The sequence below is a fragment of the Chrysemys picta genome, chromosome 2 (genome assembly GCF_011386835.1).
Source record: "Chrysemys picta bellii isolate R12L10 chromosome 2, ASM1138683v2, whole genome shotgun sequence".
NCBI classification, from domain to species: domain Eukaryota; kingdom Metazoa; phylum Chordata; order Testudines; family Emydidae; genus Chrysemys; species Chrysemys picta.
In genome coordinates this window covers 89,093,160-89,110,963 of record NC_088792.1, presented here as the reverse complement: position 1 = coordinate 89,110,963, position 17,804 = coordinate 89,093,160, and the positions used below count along the sequence as shown (strand labels likewise).

Sequence of the window (17,804 nt, the reverse complement as noted above, 5' to 3'; positions counted from 1 at the left end):
TAGGTCCATTTGTCTTAATATTTGCTTCGTTCTATCAAGAAGTAAGAAAATATTTTCAATGCATTGTGCATAAACATGCACACTATGTTCCCCAACTGCTTGCTCACACCCCGTTACTGAAGAGGGCCAACACCGCAAATAATTTTTTCCTCAAATATGCCTATGAATTTTTTAATGAATTTGCTTGGATTGTGTTTATACCCCTATTATGTTCACTCTCCAAAAATATTCTAGCATAATGCATTCACTGGCAGGGTTTTTGAAAAGAAAGTATGGATTTTTAAATAAATACATCAGAATATTTGTTGTAAGCCAATTTCAAATTCACAATCACATACAGAAATCTCATTTTTTAAGGTTTACACTAATTCCATCTGGGAACAGATATAGGCCATCATTCTCAAAGCTGTAGGCCAGAATCTGGTGCTGCGTGCCTAAATCCAGGCTCCTAAATCCATACTTAGGTACCTGAATTTGTTGCCTGAATTTCAGAAACGTGGTGCATCCACAGCTTCCACTGATTTGATGGCAAAAAGTTTTAAACAAGTGAATTTGAAAAAAAATATATGACAATTCACAAAGAGAAAAATGAGGAATTCAGTGAATAAATTAACCATTATTAAGCTACTTCTACCCATTTCTATGAATGAGAGACTATGAAGCAGATGGTCACATACTTGTCATGGGAGCTAGCACTGGGACATACATCTGCTGTGCATGACAACAATTTTTCTACCGGGTTTCCAGTATGTGGATGGCTAGAATAAACCACTACTGAGCCTTTAAACGTAGTGCTTTTCTCCTATGTGTTAGTAGTACTATTTTGGCCCCAAAGGCATTATTCCATTTTGCTTCTATCTTTTAACGTGACAAGGTGACATCTCTAGCTTGGGGATATCAGACACAAATAAAAATGTGAGAGAAAGACAGAGGACAAAAGAATCCTGTATCGCCTACTAAAATATCAGCTTCGTTCTACAGTAGTATAATTTTAACCTTGTAAGCATCAGGCCAGATTCAGACTCCAGAGGTATACTATTTTTATTCTCCATGTCCATTAGTGCTTTGTTATGATGCACAGTACATCACATGCCTCTAGAGCTGCAGCTCTTTCACAAATATTCTGTTATCCAAGTGCTCCAATATGATCATGGAATAAGTCCAGCCGTTGGATTTAGAGTACAATGGTTTCTACAGATTCCGAATCAAGCATGTCACACAAGTCTTTCACCATATCCATGAGAGGTTTTCCTCCAGACTTTGTGGACATAAAATGCTAACGTATTCCAGAAGTTTTGAATAAAAGAGAGATTTACAAAGACCTTAACACAAGTTGCCCTGCATTCCTACACATTGCTGTCAAACATACACATGCTCACCTCAGCCACCCCACATCAACAATCACCACAAAAATAAATAAATAAAAATCTGTAGTACCACAGGAAACTGCTGCGTTGGAGAGACTGGCAGGAGATGCTGGGGTGGATAAGAAACTGCTGGATATTGGACTGACTGGGAAGATGGCTGCAAAGCCTGAACAGGCTACAAAATAAAATGAAACAATAAATTCAATACTCCAAGACTTAGATAATAGCTAAACACTGTTATTGGGAACTAAAGCTCTGGCAATGCAGGTGACCCACCTTCAGGTAGCCACAATAGATCAGTTACTATGACTTTAAGCTTGCATTTTGGTCACTCAATCTTGTGATTCTTAGTTATTGTTTTCTGCTGACTAACAGACTTTCAAGTTCATGAGATACAGAAATAAAACTGTGGTTACTTTCTTATTACTAGTGTGCTGCGATGCTAAAGCAAGATGCTACATATAACTCACAGAGATCACGGGGGGCTGGGAAACACTGCATATGCAGAGATATGCATTTTTCTGTTAATGACTATAAAGCTGAAAAGTAAGAACAAAGTTCAAAGTAACTTGATAATCTCGAGGAGATAAATGAAAGAAAGCATTTATACAGAACTATACGGCGGGTGTTTTACCTAGGAATAGCTTTAGCATTCCTCTCATTTTAGTCTCTCATTTACATGAATCCTACACAAGCTTGGTACTATTCTGCCTTTTCTGTTATAAATTAATGGGAAGAGCTGAATCTTGAAATTGAGGTTATAGATATTAGGCCATATTCTGTACTCAGTAAAACCAGATTAATTTAACTGGCTTCAGTGGAGTTACTCTGGACTTACACCTGAGTGATCTGGGACCAGAATGAGTCTCCTTAGATCTACAGATGGAGGAATTCTCCATGTGCAAATCTGGAGTGCTCTCTGCTCATAAATAGGGCACTGCAATACTATGTATCTATCCCCTACCCTTGCCCTAAAGAGAGCTCCCCATGTAGTTCTGAGTTCATGCTAAGGGAGTAGGTTGACATTCAGCTGGGCCAGCCAGGGCCCCCTCCCTGGTCTGGTGTACTACACAATGATAAGTTCATAGAGCCTTAGGCTGCATTTACTGTTTTATGGATCCAACCTCTCACCTCTGTAAAAGCTGAGCCCTGAAAGTTCTCTGGCAACAAGATTCCATTCACACAATACTGCGAGAAATCTGGGGGACATCCAGAGGCTAGAGCCATTGGGATCTAGACAGACGTTTGTGGATAGCTTTTCTGTGTAGAATTGAGGGTAAAAATCTCTCAGACCCATTAACTGATGTGTGGGACTCTTCAGGAAGAAACACTCAGTTTCTCTTGTTAAAAGTCTCCTTTTATTACGAGAGAGACTGATTTGGGACCTAGAGCTCAATTTGTGCCAATATATTATTTACACTGATTAAAGCTTCCAGCACTTCTATTATTAGATTCCAATGTTGCCCTCAGTGAGAGAAGTTATAACAAATTGTCTGGGTCCAGTATTGAGCCTTCAGGGCTTTTCTTTTGTCCCACATTTGGACCTCAGCAGATTGAGAAGTAGAGAATAAAAATGTGACAACTAAACACTCAGCCATGCTATCTGCTTGTATGTATGTTCATGAACCTCCTATTAAAGTAAATAGGACATACCCCTCACTATATAGGGAAAGATGCTCAGGTGATACATCAAAGAGGGTCATATAATATTTTAGACAATCAGAAGGATGGGTCCCTTAATGCTAAATTAGCTTTAGGGGACCAAATTTACCAATAGTATTATTATTACATCATTATAATTGAGAACATATAATGATCTCATAAAGAAAACTTAAAGAGAAACTAACAATTTGAAGTTAGAAACAGTTAACAATATAATTGATTTCAGAATCTGTGAGTATTACAAGGTGTTCAGCAAAAGATCAACAGAGCTATGTACACATATCCCAGCCCTTTACAAAATTACATATTGCACCTGTCTCTGAAAGAATAATTAGGTCTTCTAGTCACATTTCAATTTTTTCAAATGGAGTCTAGAGATGTTCCACATACACACCACCTGGTTTAATAATCATTTTCCAAATGAAAATCTTTCTACCTGTTCCATCCACCCAGAAAATATTTGATAGCTTTTCTTTTGATAGTTATTTCAAAAGAAAAAAAAAAACACCCTGACATTTTGTCTAGTAGCTTTTTTGAGATTATAGTGCTGCTGTGCAGGGAAGGTAAACACACCTAATCATCCCAGCCTTGATGAAAGCTTGTTCTCCCCTTTCAACAGTTGCTGTACCTGTGTGACAAGGTGACTTGCCATTTGTTGCTGTGGTTGTTGCACTTGCTGCTGCTGTTGGGATGAAGGCTGCTGCTGAGACTGTCCCACAAGCTGGCTCCTAATTGGCTGCTGGCCGCTGGGAGGGTTGTATATTGCAGGTGTACCATCAGGATTTACAAACGGTTGGCCTGAAACAAAATACACTTAATTTGCTGAATACTTTTAAGAACATAACATCCACTAAAATAAACTGGACGGGCACATATTTAGAGGCAGCTCTCTCTTTGTACTAATTGATCTTCAACAGTAAAGTGCTCATGGCTCACAATGCCTCCAGTTAAGGCGGCAGCTATCTATTTTTGCTGCTGAGCCTGGTAGCATCTGTTAGTTAATAGCACTTTAAGATGTAACTGATCATTTTTCTTCCATCAGAGAGATTTAATGCATCTCTGTACATTGGATCCCTGAGTGGTACTTCTGACTACATGTTTGTGCCTCAGTCAATACCCATAGCCTTTTGCATGCAGCAAGAGAATGACAAGCCCAGTGGAAAGATTACGGAGGGCTCCTACTGATCTGATCACAAACACATTTCAGGTTTGTTCTCTCTATCATCTCAGGCCACTACTGAAGATCCTTAAATGCAGAGGCATAGACAGGTATTAAGGGGGAGATCAAAAATATTCCATCATCAGTTTACACCAGAGTAAAGCACAAAATAGGACTAGGCTGATAAATTATAGAGTTGCAGTGCCACACCCAATTACATGAGTGATTAAAAGTAGAGGTGTTTATGCACTCTACTGTACAGCTTTGCACAACATAAATGAAGCTTACATTTTTAACTCCTTCACGTATGCCAGAATGCGCTTTTGTTACAGCAGCCTTTTTTGTCCAGTGCATAAATGAGTGGAAGGTTACAATGGCTGTGCCAAAGATGTCCAGATGCTATGGTTAGAAGCTGAAAGAATGTACTTCAAGGATGTACTTTAAGTTAATTCAGCAATGACGCCATTAATGCTGAAATTGCATCCTGGAACACATATTGGGGATAGAAGATATTCATGCCCATTTCATAAATGGAATGCAAACCATAAGACTATGCTTAATGCATTGTAGTTCAAATAAGGGGGAAAAAAACTGCTAATTGAATGTAGAAACAACGCGCTATACTTTTGAGGGCAATGTCCTAAGAGACTAGAGGAGACCATTCTGGAAATTCACAAGCAGAAGCCCTAGAAGTGTCTTTGAATGTATGGGGCAAATTCTTCCCTCCGTCATATTGAAGGTAGAACTTCATACACAGTATTCCTTTTTTTTCCCCATTTCCTGAATCAGTTGCAAGTTTTCTATTTCCACAAAGTCTTTTTGCCTTTAATATGCCAGAGGAGTGTGGGAGAAGCAAGTGGGAAACCACCTTGTAAATAGCAATGGCAATAAATCAGTCTTTTTCCAATTCGCACAAAACTGTTGAACAGCCAAAAAGAACTAGATTCTTTTGTGTGAAATATTTTAATGCAACTTCAGTCCTTTCTCCTTTCCTTTTTAAAACTTCAGGATTAAGAGAAACACTTACAGTAGGTCAATGACTCTATAGAACAATTGTGAGATTTCAGATGGAGAGGGAAATGCAGGTGAACTGCATGACTTAGAGAGCTGATAGTGAAATGAAAAGAGTTTCTCACCTCAACATCACAAGACTGCCACGATTCGTGACTGAAGTAAGGCTGTCTTGCATTAGGTACTTTTCTCTCACTCCCCAGCCGTCTCTCGTTATCACCCACCAGCTCCCAATTCCTCCCACCACCTGCTCAAGCTGTTCAACACCCATCTTTTTTTTCTCACTTCTGACACACAGGGCCAGATTTAGGGGCTAAGCACTTTTCAGAGGAGTGTAGCCTGATCCACTTAAAATGTGAATGCTCCAGGCTGCATGCTCACCATGTGTTCACTCAGAATGGAGAGGGACACAAATTAAACTACTTGAAAGACATGAGGGGCCCAGCTCTATGGGGGACAATGATGACATGGAGAGCAGAAAGAGCATGCACTCGGTCCCAACCGTGCAGTCTGATACTCACAAAAGAACTTCAGCAGGGTCTGTGGAAGGCAGAGATGATGCCACAGAGGGGCACTTCATGCCTACTCACCCCAAGTTTGGGTCTACCTCAATGGGAGGGCATGCTCTGATTCAAAGTGCTTAAAAGGAGATGGAAGGGACAGGAAGGATTGATTAAGGATGATCTTCTCTTGAAACGAAAGGGAAACAGCTATGAGAATGCCAGGAACTGATGAGGCAGAAAATAAAGCAAGCACTGGAACAGTGAAGGAGGTAAATTGAAATAGTATCTGCACAGAAGGGACTTGCCAAGTTAAATTCAGAAATGGCCACCAGGGATAGATAGAGAAGTTCATGAAGGGTAATACTACAGTGGAGAACTCTAGAGGGAAAGGGGTTCCAAAAAGGAGCAACTGGACAGCTAGGAGTGAAACTATGTGACCAAGATGATAGGCAATGCTAGGTTCTCAAGAACAATATCAAAGAAGAGACTGTTTCAAATACAACATTTCACTCAAGAAAGATGACTGGACAGAAAGAGGTAAACTTAAAGATGAGACTGGAGCATTAGCTAATGGAGCACAAAATTGTGAAACAGGAAATGAAAAGGGGGGGCTAGTGTTAGGGAAGACACTTGCGAACATTGAGTAATTAATTATTTCTCTGACATAGGGAGCAAGGGATGACGAAGAAGCCAAAGTGATAAGGAATAAGAGTGAAACACAAAATGTTTTTAATTGTTGAAGGGATGATGTCAAAGAGGGTGTCAGGAGAGACCAGAAAGAAGATGAAAATGGACTGATAGAATGGGTGGATTGAAGTGTAGGGAAAGCAGAGATGATATTGCTGCACATGAAAAACTTTCACAGAATAAAAATAAAAATCAGCAAACTTCTTGCAGGTGGAGTGAAGAATAAAGAGCTGGAGGAAAGAGGGAATATTTAAAAGAAAGAATGAAGGTTGCCAACATCAGAGAGGGTGTTGAGAGGCATCTGGTAAGATTTACAGATCTCATGGAGACTAATCAGCCTAGAGACACCATGGTGTCTCCCTGATTATTGTGACTCTGGGTGCTATAAGAGGATCACGTAGTCAGAGTGACCATGCAGTGTGATAGGAAGGACAAATGTTTAAAGGCCAAGCAGTGAGAATCAAAAAAGAGGATAGAATTAGAGGTAACCAAACTAATAGAAGAAGAAAAAGAAGACAGAGCTAAAAAGCCATGATGCATTGTGAAAGAAAATCTACTCATTATGAGAAACAAAGCTTCCTTTTTCATTTATCTTCTATCTGTTCATAATATTTGATCATCTCCTGTAGTATCAGTGCCTCCTTCTCATAGAAACTCTTTTCTATTTTATTTTAAGATGATTTAGAGATTTAGGTTCAAAATCATAATGACGAATTTATAGCATGTGTTTTTTAAAAAAAATTAGCAGGCATCGCAGCAGGGTTTATTTCCAACACAAGTGACAATGTGATGTATGCTATAAATCTGAGACTAGGACCTGATTGTTTAAATTGAATTGCTTCTTCTACTTTTTAAAAATTTTACTGTATTAAAAATCAGCTACAGCAACAAACAGAGCAGTTTGTCTAGTGTTAAAGAAGTGCAGATATGTGCTAATACACAAATATAAATCACACAAATACTATTTGAACAATATTTTTAAAGATACAGACTATCCACACCCTCCTCCCTCCCCCCCCCCCCCCCCCCCCGCACACTGTATGTCTACATGGCAGCTGGGAGCATGCTTCTCAGCATAAGTAGACAGACATGCACTAGCTCAAGCAAGCTAGCATGCTAAAAATAGAAGTGTAGCTGAGGGTAGCACAGGCAGCAGCTAGGGCATGTCACCCACACGTGTGCCCAGGAGATCTGGGTGGGTTTGTACTCGGGTGGCTAGCCAAGCTGCTGCTCATGCTACCACTGGCTACACTGCTGTTTTTAGTGTGTTAGCTCGAGCAGAGCTAGCATGTGGCTGTCTACTCATGCTGGGCAGCATGCTCCCAACTGCAGTGTGGACATACCCACGGAGCGCTCAGATATGCTTCTGAAGAGGATGAGGCATGCTAGGGAGAGAGGAGCAGACACTCTATTCAGATGGTGTTACCTGGAGGTACTATGCCTGTGAGTGACATAATGCTCCCTGGATGCTGGGGGGCATATGCTAGGCAGTGAGACTTGCTATCCCTGTACAGCAGGTGTAATGAATGCTCTCCCAGAATAACTCTACTGGCATGCAAGTGTGGTGTAGCTTTGGACCCATCCTTGCCATGCCCAGAAACATGTACACATCCTCTCAGCCATTGCTATTCCCAGAAGCAGCACTGGCTGCTCTCACTTGCTCTCCCCAGTCCAGGTGTGCTGAAGTATGTACGATAGGGCTTCTTGAAAGTGGGCTGCAGAGTACATACAAATGGCTTCTTTCCTATTGCTCAAGAGATTCCAGCACAGTGGACGGAACTGTTTACTAGAAAAGTGTGAGTGAATGACTGGTTTGTTTTCTTTTTTCCTCCATTTATTGCAAGGAACACTTATTTAAAATCCTCCGACTCCCGTCTCCAATACCAGACTCTCAGATCAAGACTGTAACAGCTTAGCTTGAAAAAAAACAACACATGTATATTCAATAATAAGTTGTTAAATTAATCCCACTATATAAATATGAACTTAAAATATCCTTCTGCATTTACAAATGCTGAAGTAACTAGATGAGCCTCAAATGCAATTATCTTCTAAAGTGATTATGGGAAGCTTGGTTTAATATGGTTTTTCAAGCTGATGTTTTTATTAAACTCCTCATCTCTCAGTTTCTCATTATATTGACTATAAAGGTATTTCCAATGCTGATAAATAAGGTTTGTGTCTTGGCACAGAACTATTTTTATTTAGCGTAAAGGGGAAGATAATAAATATAAAATGGTGGCCCTCACTACAAATAACATTCCTGAATTAAAAGCTCCATAATGCCAAGACCTTTGAAAACAGGCTTCAGCTCCCAGCTCTGGGTATAGTGGGAAATAGTTATGCATTGCTTGTTTTTTATTACCTCCTCAAACCAATATAACTCAGCTAAAGGAGACAGAATGTATGCAGACCCAGAGCCAGATAATATTTCAATCATTATCACTGAAATGGACCCAAATCACTGAAGCAACCCTGCAGTCCCCATCTACCAAGCCCTCTTTATAATGTTTGCAAAATACTGTGGGGAAATGAAAGCAAGAAGTTGAACTAAGGATGAGACCAACAACTCAAATCTGAACTCAAATGTTTTTGAGATTAACAAATGTTTAGATGAACTTTTATGCCCATTACTTCATATTTTCTTTTGTGCCTCTTCACAGCTTAGTTCCAGTTAGAAGCAGAAGTGGAGATGCCACAATATGAAAGTGCACGTTTGCACACAACTTCCAGTTTAATTATACAGACCCAAGCTGACCAAATAGCTTGGGTAAGAATACGAACTCCTGGGTGCTAATCCAGACTGAGCCTCCAAAATGTTTGAGCTTCTCCTGTCATCAAGCTAAACCTCCAAGGTTTGCATATTGTAGGTCGGTCCTCTCCAAAGTGCTGATATTCTGAGTTCCTGATCCTGGGAGATGCTGAGTGCCCTCCATTGAAGCCCAATGGGAAGCCAATGGGAACTGAGAGTGTTCAACACCCTGCAAGATTGGGGCCTTATTTTATAGCAGAATCCAATGCGATAACATTAAAATGGTGCGCTTGGCTCCTATCAGCTATGCTGCAGCGTCTTTGCAAAGCCATCACATATTTTCTCACCGCTGTAAAAACATCCAAACAAATCCGATTTCCAAACCAAAGTAGATATTTCCCCACTAATAAAGCAGTGCTAGCAGCTGCTGCGTTTTCAGCTACTGGTAACATTCTATTTTTATACACGATGCTGTTGGCAATGGCTAAAAAGCAATGCAAGATGGAAGAATGTCAGACTGACCTGTGTGTGGATTGAGGAGGATACTGCCAGGTGGTATCCCTGCAGCTTCAAGTGGAAGTATGATATAGCTGGTGTTGCTTGGTGCTACCTGGCCATTCATCCCATTCTCTGTATAGGAAACATTGCCTGAAGGGCTGGCTGTCACTCCAGGGACAATGGATGCACTTTGGAGAGGCTGATGTGTTCGTGACAGTGATCCTGAGGAGCCAGCGCTGCTGGAAGACTCTGAACCTGAAAGAGATACAGAATCTCAGTTATGAAGGAAGCCAGGCCCTCCACTCAAGCTGTTACTTACATTGAATAAAACTTTTTAAAGATGGAAAGCATTTATTACATAATCAGCCCTTTAACCCCTCAGACCATGATGGTTCCTTATGATAATACACTCTCCAGCAAGCTCAGTTTTAAGCAGGACTATTGTGATTCAACCCAACCTACAAAAAAACATTCCCGTCCCCCCGAAAAGTCTCCCCTTCCATAAAAAAAATATAATGAACCAGAACACAGAATGCTATGTGATTGGCTTCACAGTGATGTTTAATCATTCATAAAAGGCACACACACTCTGCCCAAAAGGACAAAGTTTACAATTCCATAAGCAAAAACACAAGAACATAGCAATTGAACCCCCAGCCTACTAACTAGTTAGGTATACCATTCTTCCATATTCACTGCTAGATACAGTTATAATTTTAGCAATTTATTTGCTTTTTCAGTACCTAAGCCTATTAAAAAGCTTCAAGCCAATACAAATATGGTAAAACACAGTCCAGTGATGCTCAGATGGCGACAGTGCAGATGTTTTAAAAATTTACAACGTTCTGAATTCAACTGTCCAGTCTTTTATGATTTTACTTAGACAATTTTCCAACATTTTGATACAACAAATATACACAACCTCCTTCACAAACAAATTTGGAGCTGCAATTTTAACTCTAAAAGGGAAGGAAGGAAAGAACTCAGGATTATGTTCCATCAGTGTTTTCCTCCTATATAGCTTTTACATTTGGGATCAATCATGTGGGCTTAGTAATAGGTTCCATAGCTTCCCTGAATCATTTTTCAGTTTTGTTCTTGTCTAGATCCATTTCTTTTTTTGTAATTAGATGAGGCCAGATTTTCACTGAAACTGCAGCAGAGGTAGCAACAGCGTGTAATCTGTCAAATCTTCCTGCAGTAGCTTTTGTAAATATAGGGCATCTCTGTGGAGTCCCCTGTTGTGTAAAATCTGAGTTATGTTTTCATCAAGGTCATCTTCATGCTCACAGCAAGTTTCCACATGCATAACTGAATGCAAACAAAGAAACAACAATCTTTCTGAAGATTCCAGTGACTTCCATTGGACTGCAGGGGCATAAAACATCCTCTTCTCAAATCAGTCAATCAATCAACCAACCAACTAACCAAGAGGCTAATGAAGGTTACAGAAGAATTTCCACTATGTATTCTGAGACTGTGTCAGCTATTCCTTTTTCTTTCCTAACAAAGGTCTATATAGTTTGTTGAGGAACTATACATCAGAAATTTAGGATGTTTACTCCTGAGAAGTTGTTTCATTTTATCATTTTGCTTGTACAAATGGCACACATCTCCTTGGATGGGAGAATTCTTGGATGGCACATTCAGCAACTTGAAGACAGTATTCTGCTCGTTTACGTTTTTCAGATGTAGCATCAATAGCATTAAGCAGGAATGTATTTTTCTCAGAATAGAATATATAGCAATTATCAGATCTTTTCCCATATATAGCCACCTTGTGTTAATTTCAGTGTTGATTCTTTCTTCTAGTTCTTGCTTTACCTTTTTCCTCTTTTTTTTCCACTTGCAGTATCTCATAATGGATCTGTAATGTGAAAACTGTTGGGAGGCCTCTATCAAAGACAAAGTGAATCAAGAGATTTCTTTATTATTACTAATAAACATTTAAGTGATGCCCACAGGCCCCACTCAGGATTCTTTAAATTGCTAGGTTTGTGCTACAGAGAAGGCAATATCGTTCACGTAAAAGAAGATTGCAAGTTTTTTTATGAAGTTTGGGTCTTTGTCTTTCAGATGTTTTTATGGCATAATCGCAGATTGATCTTTACCATTTTGTGAGAGTATAAGAATAAGTAGAGAGTTCTCCTCTATTAAGCGGATATTGAAGAACTGCTGGAACAGGCTTCGAACAAGCACTTAAGTTATTGTGACTGCTATATTTAAATTGGCTCACTTGCAGGATCATCAGTGATCTGCTCGTCTACCTCAATAGTTTCATTCAGTGGCACAACTGATCTTGAAGAAAGAAACAAAATGTCTGAACCTTTGGAAAAAAAGCATTAATCCATTCCAATATTTTTACTTAGCAACTCTTGAGCATATTTACATAATACTCTATAAGACTTATCTGTTTTCATTATTTCTTCATTACAATGACTTATTTCCTACTATGTCATTCAACTCTAGCCATCCTGGGTCAGTTAAATTCAAACACTGATGTTTGGTAATAAATAAAAACTATTTCCCTTTTGCTGTATTGGTCAGTAGCTTTCACATTTACTACAGTTAGAATGAGAAACAACTATCTAATACATTGAACATTCTGAAGATTGGAAAAATAAGACTAACTAGTCAACCTTAGATGGAATCATGTTATCAGATGACCTGACCACCTTCCAGAAGTTTTGAGATTCTAACAAACCAGACCTTACTGATCCACAAGTTCACCCCTCTCTTCAGTAACTAATGGCTAATGGATAGAATCAACAGCCATGTACCTCTTGCCAATCATCAATGACTCCACCTTTATGCAATTCCCCTTTATGCTTTTTGATAGTTCTAAAACATTTTTAAGATTTCATAACAGGCATAACAAGAACCTAGATGTTCCCATCACTTCCTTATTAACCTACATTTGGATGAATTATATTCTTATAAGTACCTCACAATGATATTGAAGTTCAAAAAGTGATGATGATGGGGAAGAAACAGGGGGGAAAAAACTAGTATTTTTGGGGTGGGGTGGGGTGGGAGGGGGAGAGTCTAGAGAGAAAACCTGGCAGCTTTCTCCACAAACTCAGTTTTAAATGACCCACACAACAAGGTTCCTCTCACTTTCCTTGAGTAACTATTTCACAGTCCATTTGATCTTACCATTTGAACTCCTCCCCCACATACCCCTACCAATGTTCAACTTAAATTTTCCTTTGCTTGGTTTCATCTCTGTGTTCCTAATTTCACCTCTTGGACAAGCCTTATTAATTCTTCTACCTCCTTGTTGTTTACATACTTCAAAAGTATCTCTATAAACAGTGAAAAATACTCCCTTCCTTACCAGCTGGCCCATATAATTATCCACTCATTACTTGCCCTAAGGGGCCAATTTCTCAGCAGTGACACATTGTTCATCATTTTTGTAAGTACCATCCTCTTAGATGCAGTTTCACAGCACCAGAAAAATTGATTTGCTAGTTTTAAAAATTTGTTCCACCTAACCATCGTTCATTTTTATATCACTTTGGTATTTAAGTGCTGCTGTAAAAGTGATACCTGTCTACAGCTTGCATTTCTGGAAAGAGGAATGATGCTTCAGCCTGGTAGGCTTGCAAGTGCCCACACATCTACACTCTCAAGTTTATTAGGGGAAACATTTACCACATCACCTTGACTCGAGCAAATCATAAAGGAGCAGAAATCTGGTTTCAAAACCAGGCCGCTAAATCATAATTTACAGGATTCTTTATCAAAATGGTTAATGTTTTTAAATGCCTGCAGCATAGATTGTATTTGCCCTGCAGGACCTGTAAAGAGCACTCAACAACCTGGATTCGATTTTTGATCCCAGTTATAACAGTAGGAGTCTGGAGTAGCTCCAGTGAAGTTAATTGGCACTACAAATTTACTCAAATATAACTGTGATTGGAATGCAGCCAACTGTTCGTAAATGGAGGAGTGTTTATCCTGTACTAGTGTAAAATCGAAACTTTGCACCATAAAGAAGGACGCTAAAGATATATTTGGTTTACGTCTTCCTACTAATAGCCATTTCTTACTTAATTACTATGCTACATATATATAGATATAGATAGAATGCATGTACGGTTTTCTTTTATTATATGACAAATAAAAATTATTGTAAACAGTAAAGGAAAAGTATCAGAGGAGTAGCCGTGTCTGACGAAGTGGGTATTCACCCACGAAAGCTTATGCTCCAATACATCTGTTAGTCTTAAAGGTGCCACAGGACTCTCTGTTGCTTTTTAGTAAAGGAAAAGGTTGTCATCATACTAAGAGCCACATTTTGCCATCATGAGTGTGGATGGGAGCTGAATATCTATGATAGACAGATCCACATGCAAGGACATCTATTTCTCCACAAATATGCATACTTAGACAATCCTGAAAAGAAGTCATTTATATTACAGAAGTCTAAACCAACTGAAGAGGTGGATGATGTCATAAATTGCAGGAATGCAACATGAGTAATCTGTTGAATTATTAACTCCTCCTCCCTGCCCCCACAGTATTGATTGATAGCTCTAATAATTCATCTCTTGATATACATTATGCTTCATAATATATAAGCAATAGGTAACATGGTATTTGCAACATACAAACTGTGCTTTTAAATTAAAATGGATTTTTTTAGCAAGTGTCACCGGAACAGTATGCAATAAAAACAGTAAAAAGGAAAGCCAGCCATGTAGTGCATTTAGAGCACCTTGTTTCATTCTGAGAGCACAGCACCACCATTTCTCTGCTGCCTTTTTGGTTTTTTTTGCAATAGAGCACAGAGAAGGACATGTTCTGTGTCCTATGTAAGGTGGGACCAGATGTCTGAAGCAATACAGAAGAGACAAAGAAAGGCCAGAAGGGACCATCAAATCTTCTAGCTTGACCTCCTATATATCACTAAACACCACTCAGCCAACCCCACCCCAAGCCAATAACCAGAAATTAGACCAATCACAACACTAAACGATTGTGTTGGCTGGTATTGTACTAATGCATATTTTCTCAAATTATCTCTGAGCATACACTAGATTTAATTAAAATCTTGATATTTTTCCAATTGAAGTTATTTGGTTGATAACATTGCTATGGCATCAGCATGACTGTCATGTGTTTGCAGTCTTGCTTAATGATTACCAGTCCTTTGATCTTTTATCTTCTTTTAGTTGATGATGAACTGTGTGACCTATCATTGAATGCAAGCTGGCTTCTTGTATATTGTACATAAATGAAAATGTGCTAACTGCATTATTTGTCTGCGATCGCAATAGAAACACATAATAAAGCCTTGAATGTTTGCTGAACAACAGGATTTAGTTGTTACTCTTGGGGGAATTCTGTGCCACTGCGCAATGCAGAATTTCACAGAATTTCCTGTTTCCCCTACAGAATTTCTGACCGCCACTAGGGGCTGCTGGACTCTGCAGAGCCCATTTCGCAGTGAGCAGAGTTCTCAGTCCTCATTCTCCTGGGGGACTGGAGAGGGCCTGGGAGACCCAGCTCTGGCAAAGGGTGAGGAAGGGCAGGGACGCACCACACATGTCCCCCGATGGGACAGTAAAGAAGTTGGGGGAAGTAAAGGCTCTGGTGGTGCTGGTGTCTGGGCCAGGGGCTGTCCTGTGGCTGGGCTCTGTGGGGAAAGGGGGCTGGTGTCTGGGGGCTGTGGCACGGCTGGGCTCTGGAGGGAGGGGGTTGATGGTGTCTGGGTTCTGGGGCCCCTCCAGCACCCCACAACTGGAACTGGATTGTTGTAGGGGTTTCTTTAGCTCTCTACTCCAGGGAGAATCTTTTTTGCTGTTGTCTGTATTGTTGACATATTTGTTGACAGGTATTATTAAATAAATTACCAACGCTGAAACTGGAGTGATTATATTGTGTTATTTTGACAAATAAAATATGCTGAATTTTGCAGAATTTTAAAATATTGTGAGCAGAATTATTATTATTTTTTTTTGGTGCCGAATTCCCCCAGGAGTAAGCTGTACTGCAATATTAGTAGTATTCTGTAAAATTAGATTACAGAATACTGAAAATGCCATGGCAAATATCACTACGTCAAGTGGTAAAAATAAAGTTTTAACCAGCTAGTCAATAGGCCAATAGTGTATGGAGGCTCTGACAGTTGCATGAATCCACATAGTGTTGTCTGTGGGTAAGACAGCAATATACTAAGGTGAATTTTTCCATTTTTTGGAATGCTCATTCTCAGCTACCATATTGCCATAAAATAACACTTCAATGATAACATCTGAATCTTTTTTTCCCCATAGTCTTATTTCCCCTGACTGACGGCTTCACTTTATATCGTGGTTTTGAAAATGAGAGTTTATTTTGACATCCAGTATTGCTCTTTTTTCCTCCTTTTTATGTAGTTTCTTTTTCCTTTCCTATGGCTTGACAAGCTTTCAAATCGAAACACTTAGATAATTTTTTTTAAAAACCCAAAACCTCCAAAGCACTTACAATACCTAATCACTCTGCAAAGAACATGGTATTTTAATACTACTGAAGTGTTTTTAATGTGTTAGAAGAGCTGTCAGTTGAAAGTGGGAGTTTAGTGAATATATAGTGCAGATATATTTAAAATTATTAGAGCTCTTCAGGGATTTTGCTTTTGTAAGTGCATCATTTGATATGATTGATTTCACCACTATAAAGGCTATTTAAACTATTAAATCTTTTGCAGTTAGCATGGGTCCAAATCTACCAAAGTGGATTTCCCTGACTCTGTTCAAGTGCTTTGTGTCTCTGCAGTGTACTGCTGCAGAGTAATGCAGTCAACACAGAACTGTACTACAGATTACACTGAGCTGCTGTGCCTCTCCATTAATTTATGCATATTGGACTCAATTCTAAAAAGATGCAAAAATCTACTGAAGTCCTTGGATCTATGACAATTCACACCAGCTGAGGATCAGGCTCACAATATATTGTGTGCAGCACTGTACAATGCATTTATCAATGTGGAACTGTTAACTAAGGTTTGTAACCTGTCCTTTAAATTGGCTTCTCTACCCAATGACTGGAAGTTAGCTAATGTAACGTCAATATTTAAAAAGGACTCTAGAGGTGATCCCAGCAATTACATACCGGTAAGTCTAACGTCTGTACCAGGCAAATTAGTCGAAACAATAGTTAAGAATAAAATTGTCCGACACATAGAAAAACAAACTGTTGAGCAACGGTCAACATGGTTTCTGTAGAGGGAAATCGTGTTTTACTAATCTATTAGAATTCTTTGAAGGGGTCAACAAACATGTGGACAAGGGGGATCCAGTGGACACAGTGTACTTAGATTTCCAGAAAGCCTTTGACAAGGTCCCTCACCAAAGGCTCTTATGTAAATTAAGCTGCCATGGGATAAAAGGGAAGGTCCTTTCATGGATTGAGAACTGGTTAAAAGACAGGGAACAAAGGGTAGGAATTAATGGTAAATTCTCAGAATGGAGAGGGGTTAAAAGACAGGGAACAAAGGGTAGGAATTAATGGTAAATTCTCAGAATGGAGAGGGGTAACTAGTGGTGTTCCCCAAGGGTCAGTCCTCGGACCGATCCTATTCAACTTATTCATAAATGATCTGGAGAAAGGGGTAAACAGTGAGGTGGCAAAGTTTGCAGATGATACTAAACTGCTAAAGATAGTTAAGTCCAAAGCAGACTGTGAAGAACTTCAAAAAGATCTCACAAAACTAAGTGATTGGGCAACAAAATGGCAAATGAAATTTAATGTGGATAAATGTAAAGTAATGCACATTGGAAAAAATAACCCCAACTGTACATACAATATGATGGGGGCTAATTTAGCTACAACAAGTCAGGAAAAAGATCTTGGAGTCATCATGGATAGTTCTCTGAAAATGTCCACGCAGTGTGCAGAGGGGGTCAAAAAAGCAAACAGGATGTTAGGAATCATTAAAAAGGGGATAGAGAATAAGACTGAGACAAGGGGGACCATTTTAGTTGCCCTTATATAAATCGATGGTACGCCCTCATCTCGAATACTGTGTACAGATGTGGTCTCCTCATCTCAAAAAAGATATACTGGCACTAGAAAAGGTTCAGAAAAGGGCAACTAAAATGATTAAGGGTTTGGAACGGGTCCCATATGAGGAGAGATTAAAGAGGCTAGGACTCTTCAGCTTGGAAAAGAGG

The 17,804-nt window shown here is 39.4% G+C and overlaps 1 protein-coding gene across 27 annotated transcripts in view; it reads right to left on the bottom strand.

Moving 5' to 3' along the window:
- Positions 1-17,804, bottom strand: part of ARPP21 (cAMP regulated phosphoprotein 21) — a 267,880-nt gene that overhangs the window by 74,408 nt on the left and 175,668 nt on the right. For 22 of the 27 annotated variants that reach the window (XM_065583668.1, XM_042860290.2, XM_065583670.1 and 19 more), the window contains 3 exons: positions 9,664-9,894; positions 3,658-3,827; positions 1,438-1,542 (listed from right to left, as the gene is read on the bottom strand). In XM_065583668.1, the coding sequence (XP_065439740.1) occupies positions 1,438-1,542; positions 3,658-3,827; positions 9,664-9,894 (506 nt within the window). The remainder of the gene's footprint in view (positions 1-1,437; positions 1,543-3,657; positions 3,828-9,663; positions 9,895-17,804) is intronic. The other 5 variants (XM_005302676.5, XM_042860291.2, XM_065583675.1 and 2 more) reach the window with 1 other exon arrangement.